The following is an 18,726-nucleotide window of genomic DNA, read 5'->3' as shown; positions in this document are numbered from 1 at the left end:
AGACCACATCACATGGTTTGCTGGGCACATGCAAAACCTTTCACCAATTCCAGTTTATCCAAACAACTGCCCATTAGTTTTTGACTAATGAAAAGAAAGTTCCTTAGAGGTAACTTAATTTTGACAAATTGCTAACAATATGTATTGAGTGTAGTTATTCCTTATGTAGTATAATAATTTACTATAATGTGAATTCTTGGAGTGGCTGTTTTAATTCACTCCCAGGTGGTCCTGGTACACTACAGATGCCTTTGGGATGGAGGAATCACAGGAAGAAGTTATAAGGAACATGGCTTGGGGTATGAGAGAAATGAGGGCCAAAAGCTAGCCCCAGAAGCTAAGCATGAGGATGACAACTATCTCCAGGTACTAAATTTCCAGGTATAGGGACAACTCTCCACTTCAGTTTCTTCCTTACTGATAAAGTAGCCTAAAATATCCTACACTGCCTAAAGATGTTTGGTCACTTTCTCCTGTGAGTTGACTATATATCTGGCCACCTGTTTCCAAGATTTCAAAAGGAATTTCAGGTTGTTGAATAGCTACCTAAAATATGGTAATTGTGAGTTTGAAGGAAGGAAAAGGTATCTGTGAAATGAAGCCAGAAACTAGGCTAATACAGTAGTGCTTACTATGTAGTCCTATATGTTTGCCTTGACTGGCCACTTATTCAGTCATATGCTTTCCAATGGCTTATGCAAAGAAAGAAACCTAGTCAGTTACACAAAACTTAGAGTATTCCTAAAATAAAAGCAAAGCTTAGCAATCAATTTCTTCCAAAGGCTGTCATGCTAAGAAACATTAAGTGATGTAAATGGTAGTAACCTCAAGGATACCCTCACAGTAGGTATAAATTCCAGGCTCTCCTACTTATTGACTGTGTGACCTTGGGTAAGTTATTAAGCTTCCAAAGCCACCATTTCATCATCTATAAAATGAGGATAATAGTGATAATAACAAGAACTACCTCTGTGGGCTGTTGTGATTAAATTGGATAATCCAGGTGAAGCATTTAAGAAATTTATATATCTATTTGTGTATTTATTTTTAAAACATAACATTTAAATTTCATTAGAGAAAACTAATGGATTCTACAAAATCTAAGTGGGGTCAACCTGAGAGATCCTAAGAGAGAATAAGTGTTCTTCCAACTCTGAGATTCTCAGAGGTGCTGGGTTCCAGAACTTTGGGCTTGGACTTGCATTCTGAAGTTGGACCTGGTAGTCACAGATTAAATTTAATCTTCTTAGTTTATTACCCTCTTCCAGGCTTCTAGGGCCAATTACAGTTATCAACTTGATGTATACCCTTCTAGAACCATTTTTTTAATAAGTATTTTTTTTAATTTTTATTTATTTATGATAGTCACAGAGAGAGAGAGAGAGAGAGAGAGAGAGAGGCAGAGACATAGGCAGAGAGAGAAGCAGGCTCCATACACCGGGAGCTCGACGTGGGATTCGATCCCGTGTCTCCAGGGTCGTGCCCTGGGCCAAAGGCAGGCGCTAAACCGCTGCGCCACCCAGGGATCCCTAGAACCATTTTATATGCATATACGTACAAATACTTGTTTGAATGGAAAAATGTGGTTTTGTGAATCCCATGCCTTTTGCTTAGAAAGAGGAAAAGTCATGATGTATTTTTTTCCTGCATATAAAGACACCTTTTTAATAGTTATTTCAGGCCACAAGACAATAGAGATTATTTCCATAGTGTACACATGCGTAGAGCTGCCTCATCGAAAACGTTTAAACTTTAACATTGGCAGTCTTTTCTTAATCCCAGGCAAAAATAATTTCAAGAGGGAAAGGAATTTTGCTGGGAGCCTATAGTCTAGGTAAGCCTCCTTCAGCTAGGTTAGGGACTCGTGACCCCTGGTGGCCAAAGCAGGACTTTATTTTTAAAACGTTTTTCTATAGCAAGAAGCAGTTTACTTATTTATTCATGATAGACATAGAGAGGCAGAGACACAGGCAGAGGGAGAAGCTGGCTCCATGCAGGGAGCTGTACGTGGGACTCGATCCCAAGTCCCCAGGATCAGGCCCTGGGCCAAAGGCGGCGCTAAACTGCTTGAGCCCCCGGGCTGCCCAACAAAGCGGGACTTTAAGGAAGAGACCGGAGCAGCCCCAGAGGTTTAGCGCCTGCCTTCGGCCCAGAGTGTAATCCTGGAGACCCGGAATCGAGTCCCACGTCGGGCTCCCTGCATGGAGCCTGCTTCTCCCTCTGCCCGTGTCTCTGCCTCTCTCTCTCGTGAATAAATAAATAAAATATTTTTTAAAAATAAATAAAGAAAGAAAGAAGAGACCGGCCAGCATCTCCTGATCAGTAACTTCTCCCTCTTGGCCCGGGAGCGGTAGGCGGGGGATGAGCTCCTGCCTCTTTCAGGCGGTCCCACTACAGGGACCCCCCAAGCGTGACCGACCCCGGGCCCTCCTAAGTCGCCCCATCCGGCAGCCGTTTGCAGAGTGGGCGCCCCAGGGACCAGCCGCGGAGCCGGCCCTGCTGCCCCCCGGGCCAGCTGATGCCACTGGGCCCCGCCTCTCCGGGCCCCGCCCGGCTGGCCCCGCCCCACCGGTGACGCCGGGCCCTCCCGCCTGCGGGAGTCCAAGCCGCGAGGATCCCGGGGGCCCCCTCCTGCCTGGGAGGGGGGTCTCCACATCGGCCCTTCTCTCCCAGAAGGCGGAGACCCTGACCGTCCTGCCTAAGGCGGCGCTGGCCGCCGAGCTCCTGGACATTCACGTGCACGGCTTAGGCCCGGGGGAGCGGGGGACCCTGCGGGCGCCGGCGGTCTCTACCGCGGCCGCCCCTTCCACTCGGGGACGCGCTACCAGGCGGGCGGCCTGGGGAGTTGGACCTGGCCGGGGGCCGGGGGCCGGGGGCCGGGCCCGGGGTGGCCCCTTCACGGGCGTGGAGCCCATGGGGCTTCGTGGAGCCTCACGCCGGCCGGCTCGGAGGATCCCTGCTTCAACCAGATGCCGAGGGGCGTGATGAGCCCCCCCACCCCCACCTCCACCGCGCGCCGCGGCAGCCGGCGGTGCGCTGGGCCCGGCGCTGGCCTCCGCCAGGTGCGCCGCTGGTCCTCCGAGCTCGGCTGCCTGCGGGCCGCCTGCGGGGCGTCTTCCCGCTGCCCCCAGGTGCGGGAGGTCTTGAACGCAGAGCGCTGGGCCTGGCTTTAGGAGATCGACCTACGAAAGCCTGCTTGCTGTGCTAGCTAATTAGTGTTCGGAAAATAAAGCGGGCGCCTCGATTCCTTTGTTTTGTCGCCCTACACACCAGGTAGGACAGTCGCTCTCCTAAATGGCGACTGTACCTCTTTTCTGCCAGCTGCACCCCCATCCCCTTTAAACTCCTCGGGCTGCAGAGCTATTGCTTGTGAGCATCTTTGCTATAATAAGCATAAATGGCCTCTACAGTTTCTAGCATTAAGTATTTGCCTCTAGTAGGGAGAGCTTTGTGTTAATTTACTTTTCCAATTATCATTTCTTGTAATGATGACCAGATTAGTAGATACAAATCTTTCACTGGTATCTGTTCGAGCCCGATCATCACTGAAGGTCCATTACATATATTGTTCACTTTTTTATACTGGTTTCACGTTAGGATACTGATATCTTTTTGTTATTTTCTGACGTACTCGAATTTCTTTAAAACCATCATGATGAGGAAACTTGCTCATTTCATAGACCAAAGAACAATTTATTTTATAGATGAAAAAAAACTAAGGCCTAAAGTGTTTTAACCAGATCCCACAGCTAGATGGTGCTAAAATGAGGGTGTAGTCAAGTTCTTTGAGCGCCAAACTCTGACCTCTACAAACGGGCTGAGTTAATGAGTCAAAGAGTTAGGTTAGATAAGTTAAACTTGTCTGGTTTATTTTCCATGTTCGCTCTCAGGATCCTTAGAACAACTAAGAATCTTTTAAACAAGAGATTTAAAACATTTTCATAATTGGGTTTTTTTTGTTTTGTTTTGTTTTTAGGTTTTATTTATTCATGAGAGACACAGAGAGGCAGAGATATAGGCAGAGGGAGAAGCAGGCTCCATGCAGGGAGCAGGATGTGGGACTCGATCCTAGGTCTTCATGATCACGCCCTGGGCTGAAGGCCGCGATAAACCGCTGAGCCACCCAGGCTGCCCAAGGGGGGATTTTTTTTTTTTAAGAGTGTATAAGGTCTTAGCAATTTTACATACTGGGGTCAGATTCCTGAATCCAGAGAAAATAAAGAAATTCTCAGTTATTTTAATGTGGTAAGCTAGTGGTTGGAAAAATCTATTGCTGAATAATTTGAGGATCTCTATGTTACATCTTTTTCGTGGTTTTGCTTTATCCTTTCTGAAAGTAATCTTGAATCTAGAGATGCTTGAGATGTAATTTTACAAAGAGCATATCAAGAGATGCCAAGATATTTGAATGTTAAGAAAACCACCTTGTAAATATCACTACATTAATATTTACACCCAAGCTTTTACTTTGGTGGCTAGATTTGCCTTAACTTGTTTCTAGCTTTAAAAATTTAGCCTAAAACAACAACAACAAAGAAAATTTAGCCTTTGGCACTGTAATTTTAGATCTTTTAGTTTGGATTATATCTAATGTTCTTGCCTCTAACTCTGTCCTTACAGATTTATCTGGCCTTACCCCCTCCCTTTTTTTTTTTTTTTTTTTAATTTTTAAGATTTTATTTTTTTGAGAGAGTGAGATAGTAAGAGCACCAGCAGGGGGAGACGCAGAGGGAGAAGGCTTGCTCCTGGGAGCCTGACTTGGGGCTTGATCCCAGACAGAACCTTGGAATCATGACCTGACCCAAAGGCAGATGCTTAACCCACTGAGCCACCCAGGCGCCCCTTTATCTGGGACTTTTAATTGGAATAATACAGAAGACTGTATCTGAAAAATACTAGGAGGCAATTGGCTGGGAAATTCTCTTGGAATAGTGAATGAATAGCATACTCTACAATAAGAATGTTGAAAGACAAGTAACAGATCGACATTAGAAGGAAATAGTTTGACATTTTACTCCCTTTCCACTGTGAGGGAGCAATAATTTACTCTCCTCTTCAATGTCCTTCTGGCTGGACTAAAAATCAAATGAACGTGAAACAGATCAACCAGAGAAAATGAAATTAATTCTTTATGTATAGGGAATCCACACAGATATGGTAATTCCAAAGACAGGCAAAACAAGGTAAGGAGGAAAGGTTAGAGGCCTAGGACTTTCAAGGGAAGGAATGCAATTCACAGAACAGTAAGAGCAGTTGTTTGGAAATTAGATGTTTGCCCTGCCGTACAGATGGGTCGCTCAGATAAAGTTTATCTCTGGTAATAACCCTCATTCTGGAAAAGACCCCCAATTTAGATTTTTCCATGTCATTAAGGGAGGGCTAAACTTTCTCTTGAGCCCACAGGGTCTCAATTGCCTTCAGCTCAAAATAGTCTACATGCCATAGTGGCATATTCTGAGGGGAACTCCCTTGAACCCCTTCAAAGTGAAAACCACCTAAGTGGTTTATCTAGGGGTAGCCTCCCCTTGGCTCCTATGCCACACATATTGTTCATTTTATATTACACCATCATTAGACCTTTAAAATAGAATAAACTTTGTTTACTTAGGGATTTTGGTGACTTTGAATCTTAAGCTCATTGAGAACTCAAAGGGCCCTTTAAAGTTGGATTTTTTATTTTATTTTATTTTATTTTTTTTAATTTTTTTTTTTAATTTATTTATGATAGTCACAGAGAGAGAGAGAGAGAGAGGCAGAGACACAGGCAGAGGGAGAAGCAGGCTCCATGCACCGGGAGCCCGACGTGGGATTCGATCCCGGGTCCCCAGGATCGCGCCCTGGGTCAAAGGCAGGCGCTAAACCGCTGCGCCACCCAGGGATCCCAAAGTTGGATTTTTTAAATGAAGTATTGCACTTTCATAACTCAAACCCTGCCAAAACTATTTGCTTAGATGATCAGGAATTACTCTTCAAACCAAAACATTTTCCATATCTTTGGTATAAATTTTCATATTTTATTCCATTTCTGAGTGTTTTTCTCATAGGGAAAAAAGAAAAAAACATTCTTACATAGCCAAAACAGGTATCTATTTCAACCACAACAATAAACCTATTTCAGCCAAAACAGATTTTTTTTCAAGGCAAATAAGTGAATGTTTTATTAATATTTATTTTTTAAAAAAGATTTAATTGATTTATTTGACAGAGAAAGCACAAGCAGGGGGAATGCACAGGCAGAGGGTAGGGAGAAGCAGACTCCTCGCTAAGCAGGGAGCCTGCTGTGGGGCTATGTCTCAGAATCCTGGAATCATGACCTGATCCCAAGGCAGCCACCCAGGTGCCCCTAGGAACATTTGAAATAGAAAAAAAATAATCTAAAAAAATTTAAAGTTAGAAAATAATAATGTTTTTCCAAAAATATAAATTATACAATTAGAATTTGCTTTAGAAAATATTAGCTAGGTATCATAGTCCATTAAGTGTCCTGTCATCTAATCCCAGATTAATCCTCTTTCTTGGTTTATAGGAGATGGTCCTTTTCCTGGTTTGATTGATATGTTTGGTGATGGAGGATTAAATGAATCTCGAGCTAGTCTCCTGGCTTGTGAAGGTTTTGCCACTCTGGCTTTGCCATTTTTTGGCTATGAAGATCTACCTCCAATCATGAAGGACTTAAATTTAGATTACTTTGAGGAGGCAGCTAAATTTGTGCAAAGTTGCCCAAAGGTGAGTGGGATTGTAGAGAGAAATAAATGTATTTAAAACGAACTCCTTAGGGCCACGAGAGAGTGAGTAAAGACAGTGGTCCTAATGGTCTGGAAAATGTAACAAATACCTGTTGAATGAATTAATGGATAAATACATGAATAAATAAGGTATCTGATAAATACATAAATGCTTTTTCTTTATTGAGGGCTGTGGCCCCATTAACAATCAGGCTTTCTCTCTCTCTCTCTCTCTTTCTCGTTTGCCTTCTTTTCCTTCAATCTCTAGGTTAAAGGTCGAACATTGGAATGATAGGTTCTGGCTAAGGGGCAGAGTTGGCCTTTTCTATGCCTAGTTTTCTCCCAAATATAGCTGCAGTTGTGAGCATCAATGGCTGCATCTCTAACACAACTACTGCCCTTACATGTGGCAGATTTATCCTGCCAGGACTGCCTTTTAACCTGGACAAAATCTCTGCCATGGATTTAGGGGTTTATGATGTTAAAGAAGCCCTGGGAGGACCCCTTGGATCCAACTTACTGGGAAAGCCGTATCCCCCTTGAGAAAGCCAGTGTCCATTTCCTTTTTATAGTCGGAGAGGATGACAGGCTTATGCTGACATAGCTGTGAAGCACCTCGCAGAGCATGGGAAGACAAATTTCACTGTTTTAAGCTACCCTAACACTGGCCACAGAATAGATCCCCCTTATAGCCCTTTTCTCTATATCCCTGGATCCCGTGTTGGGAGTGCCTGTTTTGGGGGGTGGACAGCTGAAAGGTCATGCTGCTGCTCAGATTGAGTCTTGGAAGATCTTGGAGCTTTTGCACTTGCATCTAGGGTAAAGTCTAACAAACTAGAGAGTTAAGTTTAGCATATGCGCAGAAAGAATTAAGGGATAGATTGAATATTTTTAACATGTAGTAACTGAAATCTGGACTTCTCAGGGACATCTGTAAGCTTTTAAAAGAAGTAAGAATACTTGTCTCAAGTTCATCAGGGTTTGTAACTTTGGTTACTATCCCTGTTTCTCCATGTTTGGTTTGTTTGAGCTTGAGCTCAAGGTAGTAGCTAAGTGAAAACCAGTTTCCAGTCTGTCATTTTACTCATCCTTCCCCCCTACCCTCCGTGTTACCTGTACTTCTGAAGGTTTTTAAAAACTGGTGTGTGATAATTAGTTTGCTATTATGTGTCCCAGAGTTTATAAAACTGTTTTGGACAGGGGTGAATACATAAATATAGGTCCCTGGTTTTATGTTGAGAAGCCATTGGGCTATGATAACTTTCTCATAACAGTCAGAGGCTGGAGTGAATTCTAACAACATGACTCAGAGGTTAATTTGTGGTAGACTGAAGTCATAGAATCCTTTCTGTTGTTAATCAGGTTTTGATTTTTTTTTCTAGTTGCCACCTGTTGTAGGATCTTTAAAGAAAGTTAGAAATCCTAAAATACTTGCTTTAAAACTGCCAACCAATGACTGAGAAACCTTGATTCATTATAGTTCCTTTATCTCTGTATTTGTATTTTATTTTTTTATTTTATATTTTTTTATTTATGATAGTCACACACAGAGAGAGAGAGAGAGAGGCAGAGACACAGGCAGAGGGAGAAGCAGGCTCCATGCACCGGGAGCCCGACGTGGGATTCGATTCCGGGTCTCCAGGATCGCGCCCTGGGCCAAAGGCAGGCGCCAAACCGCTGCGCCACCCAGGGATCCCTAAAGATTTTTTTTTAAACAGACCAAAAGCATAGTGAGGGAAGAAATTGGCTTTTTATCAAATAACTATAACGAGAATAATAATCTGGGAAATTGACTATTGAAATTTGATACAATGCTTACTCTAATTTGAACCGATAGAACTTTGACTGTATAAATAGCCTTAAGAGTTAAAGACTCTCTAGGCTTTAAGTTCTTTATTTTTTTTTAATTTTATGGTCTGTAACTTTATGCTATTTTGCTCAAACTCTAATCATCTATTAAATGTGACATTTTTTTTCTTTTATTCAACCCACATTCTTTTTAGAAAATTAAAGATTCCTTAACGTGTTTGGTTTGCTATCATTTCACACTATTTTACCTTTACCTTTCTGCCAGATTTTCTGAATTTGGGGAAACTGTTTTTATAATATTTTTAACCTTTCTCTCAATTTTCTTCTAGGCCTGAAGCAAGAGCAAGTATATCCAAAGCCATAGTCTCTGGTGAACAGCTTTTTAAATCTATTTTTCCGTTTTGCAGGATTTAAAAGAACAAAAAAAGAGTTCCAGTTATAGAATTCTTTCTTTTCCTGTGTGAATGTTTTTACCCTTTGAGACTCTGTAATTCAAAATGTACTTGATGGGAAATGTAGCAAGATATTGTAAATTAATTTGCAGAGACCAGCAAATTTCTGCTTATATAGTGGTAAATCACTTATACAGAGATAAATAAGACATGGTCAAAGTTTACTCCTCCAATGACAAGGAAGAAGTAAAAGTAACATTCTGAGCAAGCATGATGATAAAATTGGTTTACTAATAATATTTCACCTTTAATGCCAGTGCCTTATGATATAATCCACAGTTTTGAGTAAAAGGCATACTCTGGTAGGATATAAGTTATGTTTGAGGATTAGATTCCCATTTCTGCCACATCAACAAAATTAGTCAAGATTTTGGTAGCCAGGAAAAGTTTTAGTTTGGAGATGTATGGAGATGTGAAGATCTGAAACAAAACAAAATACTACAAGAAAAAAGGCTGGATATGTTATGAATACCCATTTTAATTTTCTTTAATAAGCATTTAACTTTTTCCTGTTTTTTAATAAGTATGATTAAACTACCTTTTTTTTTAACTACCTTTTTCAAAATGGAATTTGTTATTTTAAAATATCCACATCACAGGAGTACCTGTGTGGCTTAGTTGGTTAAGGGTCAGACTCTTGATCCCAGCTCAGGTCTTGATCTTAGGGTCATGAGTACAAGCCCCACATTGGGCTCCATGCCAGGCATTTAAAAAACATATATTTATATTTATATAAATTAATATATATATTATATCTCTATATAGATATATAGATATATATTATCTCTCTCTCTCTCTCTCTCTCTCTATATATATATATATATATATATATGTATCTCCACATTGCAGAATAATCAGAAAACAGAGAAACAAAATGAACACTGTATAGTGTATAGTCTGCCCAGGCTCCCATAACAAAATGCCACAGACTGGGTGGGTAAAACAACAGAAATTCATTTCCTCACAGAATTGGAGGCTGGAATTCCAAAATCAAGATGCCAACAGTGTTAGTTTTGAGTGAGGCTTTTATTGTTGGCTTGCAGATGACCATCTTCTTACTGTGTCCTCAGATGGCCTTTCCTCTGTGACCACTACTCCTAATATGTCTATTCCTCTTATAAGGACAGTAGTTATATTGGATTAGGGCCCCTTCTTATGGCCTCATTGAACTGAAATGATCTCCTTGAAGGCCCTATTTCCAAATATAGTCACATTGCAGTTAGAGCTTCAGCATATGAATTTGTGTGATGAGGACACAATTCAATCTGCAGCAAACATTAGACCCTCATAATATTCTTTTTGATATATGTTATGCCTAAATATGTGTACAGTATATAATTTTTAAAGATTTGAGAGAGAGAGAGCATGCAAGCGTGCAGGGGGAGGGGCAGAGGAAGATGGAGAGGGAGAAAATCCCAGACTACATACCTAGGATGAGCTTTGCCACCCCAGATCATGACCTGAGCCAAAATCAAGAGCCAGAGGCTTAACCCACTCAGCCACCCAGGTGCCCCTGTAGCATATAATTTTAAAGAAGATTATGCAGCTATTTTGAATTATGTATTTATTCGTGAGAGACACACACACACAGAGAGGCAGAGACAGACAGAGGGAGAAGCAGGCTCCATGCAGGGAGCCTGACACGGGACTGGATCCGAGTCTCCGGGATCAGGCCCTGGACTAAAGGCGGTGCTAAACCGCTGAGCCACTCAGGCTGCCCCTATGCAGCTATTTTGTTTGGTAACTTACATTTTAAATTAGTACATCATGACTGCATGTGAATAGATGCATTTCAGCAACATCTTTTTTCCAGCAACATTTTTAAGGGAAGTATATTATTTCATTATTTGGATATTTGATAATACCAATTCTTTTTTTGATATTTCAGTTGTTTCTCTTTTTGCTATTAAAATTTTGAACAGAAATCTCCGTGTCTGATTATTCCTTCAGGATGAAGTCCCAGAAGTGGGAATGTCACCTGGGTGACAGAGGTGCATACGTTTTTATAGCTTTCAATACTATTCAATACTATTTCAGTACTATTTCAATACTACAGTATTTCAATACTATCCAGAAGGCTGTGTCAATTATAAACAACAGTGTACATATAAATGACTTCATTTCTCCATATCCCTAGCAACTCAGTATTTTACAATATTTGTCTAATTTCATAGGAGGAGGGGAGGGAGAAAAACACCTCAGATATATAAAATCAGCATTTTATTATATTTTTTAAAGATTTTATTTATTTGCGAGAGTGAGCAAGAGAGCGGTAAAGGGAGCAGCAGACTCCCCTAGGAGCAGGGAGTCCCTGGCAGGGCTCAATCCTGGGACTCAGGGGATGGTGACCTGAGCCAAAGGCAGATGTTTAACTGGCTGAGCCACCCAGGCGCCCCTAAAACCAGCATTTTATGCTTTCATTCACCTCTTGGCTCCCTGGGGGGCGCTGGGAAAGGTAACCGAGGAAATTCAGCTGAATTTAGCCTCAGTCGGACTACAGGTAAATTACAAAAGATGATAGTGAGAAGGATGTGAGGGGCAATCTGCAGGGGAAGGGAATTTTTAAAGTTATTTTATAGCGAGGTTTTAATTTTATTTTTTCAAATTTTTTTCCAGGTTCATAATTTATTGTACAAATTGAGTATCACATGATGAGTTGACATTAGTTTCTCCAAGCATGGGAACTTAACAGATGAGGTCCAAGTTAAAGTCCATTTATACTGCTTTCACAGCTGGTGTTTTTTTAGACCTTAATTTGAAGTATAAAATCACCAAAGCAGGGATGCCTGGGTGGCTCAGCGGTTGAGCGTCTGCCTTCGGCTCAGGGTGTGGCCCTGGAGACCCGGGATCGAATCCCACGTCGGGCTCCCGGTGCATGGAGCCCGCTTCTCCCTCTGCCAGCGTCTCTGCCTCTCTCTGTGTCTCTCATGAATAAATGAATAAAATCTTTAAAAAAAAAATAAAATCATCAAAGCAATGCCTCCATATGTGGCCACTACACAATTCATTCTACCTGTGAGACTAGAAGAGTTGAAATGTTTTTTGATGCCACTGAAATGGAATTGGGCATCAGTTTCTGGACCTGCCATGATTTCAATCTTGCAAAAGGTAGCAATTCCACTCGGTTTTAAAGTTTTAAACTTTAGGCAGGTACGTCATTCCAGATCAGCTGAAACTGCTTTCGATAGAAAGCATCTCCCGACCACTCGGCGCGGTTAAGCTCTCGCGTCCCGCGAGCCACAGCAGCAGCCACGCCACCGCAGCTGCGGGGAGGCGAGCGGCGCGCGGGCGGGAGGACCCGGGTGGCTGCAGCGCGGTCCCACAATGCCCCGCACGCGCCACTCTGAGGGCGGAGAGAAAGGACCGCTACGGGGGGTGGGACCCACGGAGGGCTCCGAGGAGTGCGCACGCGCACTGACCTCCGCGGGCCCTAGCAACCAGAGCAGTGACAGTAGCAACGGCCGGAATGGTGAGTACCCTCTAGGCCTCGTAGGCAAAGAGGAGATTGGAGGTAGAAAAGGGTGACGGTGGCGTGTTGAGGATCGGAGGGTCCTTGATCGGCGGAAGGAAGCCGGTAACGGACACTGGCTCCGCAGTCAGAGGCCTGAGGCGAAAGAGAAGCCCTGGCACGGGGTGACGCGGGGTGAGGGCGGCCTGGGGCGGATTGGAGGTTGGGTGAATGTGGAGGGACCCTGCCAGAGAAAGGGAGGGCAGAGAGCAGGGATTTCTCGAAAAAGAGTGGATCGGACTGGGGAAGGTGATGGAAGGCAGAGCGTGAATAAGGATATTTCTGTACGTAGAGGTGATTTCCCCCCCTGGCGAGATGGGGCGCGGGGAGCTGGTTGCACGAGTGGAATGTGTGTAACGCATTCCTAAACGCACAGCTTGGGAAGCTGTATTCCTAAACGGATGTGCCCAAGCTTCCTCTGAATGATTGTAAGCGCAGTTAGGAGGTAGCATTGTAACAGCCCACTCGGAGAGAATATACGAGGATAGCGTTTCTCAAATTTAAGTATGCCTGAGTATAGTTGGCCTAAGACTGCGCGTGGTGGAGTGCAAGTTATGAGTTTTTAATTTGATGGGGTTCAGGAATGTGCATTTCAACAGTGCTCCTCAAGCCATCCTACCTTTGGAGGGCATCCCACCACACTTTGAGAAATACAGCTACCTTGGATTTGAGACCTATCAGTGATGTATCCAATCAAAGCCCTTTATGAAGTAATGATTTTTACCTACTGCTGCCCTTCAACTCCTACTTAACATGGACACTGCTTTGCTTACAGACTTGGTAGTTCCAACTAGTCGTTTGGAAAGGGATGTTGTTGGTTGATTAGAGACCCAGTCAAAGCTGTTTAGCAATGTATGTGATTGTCCTGCCAGATGGAGATGTTTATGAAGAAGAACTATGATTAGTTGTCTTCATTTTTGTGATTCCAGTGCCGTTTAAGTGGGCAGAGATTGAGCCCAGGAAATTTAAATGATGACGAAGTCATGCCTGCCCTCAACCACAAGATTAAATACCACTCTTTTAAAAGTAGTTTCCCTCCAGGCTTTCCTTACCTTATTCCACAGGCATTTAGCTGAAAACCACTGCCAAAGAAAGTAGAAAGTTCTACTGGAACCTAGATTTATATTCAGGCGAAGAAATAATCAGCCCTAAATGATTCTGAAAGTATGAACCATGAGAATTATTGAAAATCTTCAAATGGAGAATCAGAACCAGTAACTAGACGAAGCTAACTAAGGCTGGAAACTAGTAGTTCCAGAGTCCTCCAGAAATCAGGCCCACATAATTTTTTAATGAACAAAATATTAGTTCCCAGGTCACTTGGGTGGTTCAGTCAGTTGGGCATCTGCATTAGGCTCAGGTTATGATCCCAGTATCTCTGGATCAAGCCCCGGGTTGGGCTCCCTGCTCAGTGGGAAGTCAGCTTCTCCCTCCCCCTGCCTTTGCAGCCTTGTGTTCTCTCTCTCCCTCTCAAATAAATAAATCTTTTAAAAAATATATTAGCTTTCAATGTCTTTAAATGATCGTATTCATATCAGAACTCACATTATGGCATCTCTGAAAAATCAGAAATACCATATTTCACCACTGGACACATCCCCCCCCCCATTTTTTGTATTACTAATATATGTTGGTGTAATATGATTGGTAGCATCTTTTTTCTTAATAGTACATAAAATATTATTTTCAATAATGGAATTTTAAGGTTTGAAGAAATGTGATATTAGGGTAAATATTGTCCCAAGTTCCACCTGCCAGCTGTTTTCTAAAGCCAGAGTAGAGGTTATCCTCTTTTTATGGCCAGCTTTACCCATTAAAGATGTCCATTGGTCCTTCAGGCATTTCAGTTTTTGACTCCTGCTATCTGTAGGAAAACTAGTAACCTCACAAACCAACTCATAGACAGCTAGATTGCTTCCAGTTTGAAAGTATTTTTATATGTGTCTTTTCATGGACCCGTACAGGGATTTCTCTGGGAAGTCTACCCAGAAGTGGGATTTCAGAGCCACAGGGCCTATGCATACTTAATTTCCTTAGGCTTTGTCATACTGCTTTCCAGAATGGCTTTGCTAGTTCGTTTTGTTTTGTTTTGATTTTAAGTAAGCTATACTCCTAACATTGGTTTTGAACTGCCCACCTGAGATCAAGAGTTGCATGTTCTACTGACTGAGCCAGCCAGACACCCCTGGCTCTGCTAGCTTTTACTTCCTTCAGTAATGCATAAAGATTCTACATTCTCACCAAATTTCTAATTTTTGCCAATTTGAGATGTCTTTTAGTATCCTGTTGTTTTACCCTGCATTTCTCTGATTTTCAGGGAGTTCCAATACCTCATGATATTTTTAAGTCATTTGGACTTCAGTTTCTGTGCATTCTCTGTTATATTTTTTGCCAACCTTTCCCTTTTTTTATTTTTTGAATTTTATGAGTTATTTCTATATTCTAATATTAGTCTTTTGTTGGTTTTACTTTGAAAATATCTTCTCCCAACTTTTCTGTTAACTCTCTCAACAGTGTTCTTCACTTGTTGATCTCTTGTACCATGTTAAACAGTAGCAATGATAGTAGGGATCTTTGATGTATTTGAGATCTTAGAATACTTTTAGTGTTATCTCCCAATTTGGCCCTCCTTGACTACTTTATTTAAAATAAACATACTCAAAAAAAATAAAATAAACATACTCTACACACATAGACACACATCCTGATACCCCTTACCAAATCCAGCATTTTTGTTTTTGCATTTTCTTTTTCCTTAGTAATTGTCACCTTCCAATATACTGCTTTATTTATTTATTACATATATTATTTACCATCTAACTCCTGCCATTAGATGTAAGTTCCATGAAGGCTGGGACTTTTGTTTTGTTCATTGATATATCCCAAGCATGTAAAAGAATGTTTGGTACATAGTTGACACTTAATGAATATTTGCCGAAATGAATAAATTTCTTCATTAAGTATGGAGTTTACTATAGCTTTTTGGTATGTGGCTTTTATCAAGTAGGGAATTTCCCTGTAACTTTTGTTTGAAAGCTTTTAATATCAGATATAGGGGGCACTTGTGTGGCTCAGTGGTTGAGCGCCTGCCTTCGGCTCAGGTCATGATCTCAGGACCCTGAGATGGAGTCCTGAGTCTCACCTTGGGTCCCCAGAGGGAGCCTGTTTCTCCCTCTGCCTATGTCTCTGCTTCTCTCTCTGTGTCTCTCATGAATAAATAAATAAAATCTTTTTTAAAAAAGAAAAAATATCAGATGTAGAACTTCATAAAGTACTTTTTCTTCACTTAACTGAAATAAATGTGATTTTCCCCTTTAATCCATTATTTACATTTATAGGGTTTTTTTGTTGTTAAACAATCCTTATGTTGCTGGGATCAGCCATTCTTTTTTTTTTTTTTCCGCCAGTTCCATGATTCTTTTATTTATTTATTTATTTTTATTTTTATTTTTTGTATACGTTTTATTTTTTATTTTTTTATTATTTTTTTAATTTTATTTATTTATCCATAGAGGGAAAGAGAGAGGCAGAGACACAGGCAGAGGGAGAAGCAGGCTCCATGCAGGAAGCCTGACGTGGGACTCCATCCAGGGTCTCCAGGATCACACCCCAGGCTGCAGGCGGCGCTAAACCGCTGCGCCACCGGGGCTGCCCTTTTGTATACTTTTTTACTGGAGTTCGATTTGCCAACATATAGCATAACACCCAGTGCTCATCCCGTCAAGAGCCCCCCTCAGTGCCCGTCAACTAGTCACTCCATCCCCCCGCCCACCTCCCCTTCCACTACCCCTGTTTGTTTCCTAGAGTTAGGAGTCTCTCATGGTTTGTCACCCCCTCTGATGTTTCCCACTCATTTTCTCTCCTTTCCCTTTTAATCCCTTTCACTATTTTTATATTCCCCGAATGAATGAGACCATATAATGTTTGTCCTTCTCCGATTGACTTACTTCACTCAGCATAATACCTTCAGTTCCATCCACCTCAAAGCAAATGGTGGGTATTTGTCCTTTTTTTCCCAAAGCTAACTTTTTTTTTTATAAATTTATTTTTTATTGGTGTTCAATTTGCCAACATATAGAATAACACCCAGTGCTCATCCCGTCAAGTGCCCAGCTCAGTGCCTGTCACGCAGTCACCCCCACTCCCCGCCCACCTCCCCTTCCACCACCCCTAGTTCGTTTCTCAGAGTTAGGAGTCTTTCATGTTCTGTCTTCCTTTCTGATATTTCCCACTCATTTTTTCTCCTTTCACCTTTATTCACTTTCACTATTTTTTATATTCCCCAAATGAATGAGACCATATAATGTTTGTCCTTTATTTGTCCTTTCTAATGGCTGAGGAATATTCCATTGTATACATAGACCACAGCTTCTTTATCCATTCATCTTTCGATGGACACCGAGGCTCCTTCCACAGTTTGGCTATTGGGGACATTGCTGCTATAAACATTGGGGTGCAGGTGTCCTGCTGTTTCACTGCATCAGTATCTTTGGGGTAAATCCCCAGCAGTGCAATTGCTGGGTCGTAGGGCAGGTCTATTTTTAACTCTTTGAGGAACCTCCACACAGTTTTCCAGAGAGGCTGCACCAGTTCACATTCCCACCAACAGTGCAGGAGGGTTCCCCTTTTCTCCACATCCTCTCCAACATTTGTTGTTTCCTGTCTTGTTCATTTTCACCATTTTCACCGGTGTGTGGTGGTATCTCATTGTGGTTTTGATTTGTATTTCCCTGATGGCCAGTGATGCAGAGCATTTTCTCATAAGCTTGTTGGCCATGTCTGTGTTTTTTTTGGTGAAATTTCTGTTCATGTCTTTTGCCCATTTAATGATTGGATTGTTTGTTTCTTTGCTGTTGAGTTTAATAAATAAGTTCTTTATATATCTTGGATACTAGCCCTTTATCTGATAGGTCATTTGAAAATATCTTCTCCCATTTTGTAGGTTGTCTTTTAGTTTTGTTGACTGTTTCTTTTGCTGTGTAGAAGCTTTTTATCTTGATTAAGTCCTGATAGTTCATTTTTGCTTTTGTTTCTCTTGCCTTCATAGATGTATCTTGCAAGAAGTCACTGTGGCCAAGTTCAAAAAGGGTGTTGCCTGTGTTCTCCTCTAGGATTTTGATGGATTCGTGTCTCATATTTAGATCTTTCATCCATTTTGAGTTTTTTTTAAAATTTTTTATTTATTTATGATAGTCATCAGAGAGAGAGAGGCAGAGACACAGGCAGAGGGAGAAGCAGGCTCCATGCACCGGGAGCCCGACGTGGGATTCGATCCCAGGTCTCCAGGATCTCACCCTGGGCCAAAGGCAGGCGCCAAACCGCTGCGCCACCCAGGGACCCCATCCATTTGGAGTTTATCTTTGTGTCTGGTGTAAGAGAATGGTCTAGTTTCTTCTGCACGTGGCAGGATCAGCCATTCTTGATGATGATTATTATTTACCATTGGCTTTGGAGATCTAAAACTTTCAAATCTGTGTTGAGAAAGAGGACTTATCTGGTTATGGCATCAAGGTTATTCAGCCTCATAAAATAAACTGGCAGCTTTCCCTTCTTTTCTGGTTTCTGAAACAACTTGTATAACAGGGAATATCTGTTCCTTGAAAACTTGGCAGAATTTACTTGTATAATTATCTAGGCTTGGAGCTGTAGGGAATAAGGGTAAATCCCTGATTATCTTTTTCACATTTTAAATAGTTATTGGTCTATTCACATTTTCTTGTTTTTCCTGTGACAGGTTGGCACTTTTGTGTTCTTTTTTTTTCTAGAACTACATCTTTTTCTAGGTTTTCAAACTTACTACCATATATTTGCTTAAAATATTTTATTTTTAAATCTTTGTGGTATCTGTTATTTCCTCTGATTCTATGTTTTTGTCATATAGCTCTCTTTTTTTCTCAATCAGGCTTGCTAGAGATTTAGGAACCAACTTATAGTTTTGTTAATCTTTTTTTCCTCTTAGATCTATTTTCCATTGACTTATTCCTTTGTATTTTCTTCAGCCTTCTTTGAATTTGCAGTGATGTGTTTTTTCAAGTATCTTAAATGCTTAGCTTGTTTTCTGTCTCTTATTTTTGAATAAATAAATATATTTGAAGCTATTAAGTTTCCTTTTAAATGTTATATTCTGGGACACCTGGATGGCTCAGTGGTTGAACACCTCCCTTCAGCCCAGGGCATGATCCTGAAGTCCCAGGATCGAGTCCCACATTGGGCTCCCTACATGGAGTCTGCT

General features: G+C 41.6%; 2 protein-coding genes across 2 annotated transcripts in view; one reads left to right on the top strand and one right to left on the bottom strand.

The window, feature by feature from the left end:
• Window positions 1-11,701: 11,701 nt before the first annotated feature.
• LOC129495928 (ATP synthase membrane subunit K, mitochondrial-like) lies at window positions 11,702-12,075 on the bottom strand. Its single transcript, XM_055303710.1, has 2 exons — window positions 11,967-12,075; window positions 11,702-11,772 (listed from the first exon to the last, which is right to left on the bottom strand). The coding sequence occupies exons 1-2, from the start codon at window positions 12,073-12,075 to the stop codon at window positions 11,702-11,704; spliced, it is 180 nt and encodes a 59-aa protein (XP_055159685.1).
• A 305-nt stretch (window positions 12,076-12,380) lies between these two features.
• Window positions 12,381-18,726, top strand: part of DNAL1 (dynein axonemal light chain 1) — a 40,449-nt gene continuing 34,103 nt past the window's right edge. The window contains exon 1 of the mRNA XM_055303928.1: window positions 12,381-12,455. Coding sequence (XP_055159903.1) covers window positions 12,453-12,455 — 3 coding nt within the window. The 5' untranslated portion in view covers window positions 12,381-12,452. The remainder of the gene's footprint in view (window positions 12,456-18,726) is intronic.

The sequence above is a fragment of the Nyctereutes procyonoides genome, unplaced genomic scaffold (genome assembly GCF_905146905.1).
Source record: "Nyctereutes procyonoides isolate TBG_1078 unplaced genomic scaffold, NYPRO_anot_genome, whole genome shotgun sequence".
Lineage (NCBI taxonomy): Eukaryota > Metazoa > Chordata > Mammalia > Carnivora > Canidae > Nyctereutes > Nyctereutes procyonoides.
The sequence above is the reverse complement of the archived record's forward strand: the minus strand, read 5'-3'. Positions and strand labels throughout refer to the sequence as shown.

What these genes read in the sequence shown, in the direction of transcription:
- LOC129495928 (XM_055303710.1), bottom strand. Translation starts at nt 12,075, where the DNA reads ATGGCAGGTCCAGAAACTGATGCCCAATTCCATTTCAGTGGCATCAAA. An exon ending in TGTAGTGGCCACATATGGAG is followed by an intron (nt 11,773 to 11,966) that starts GCATTGCTTTGA and finishes TGAGCCACCCAG; the next exon opens with GCATCCCTGCTTTGGTGATT.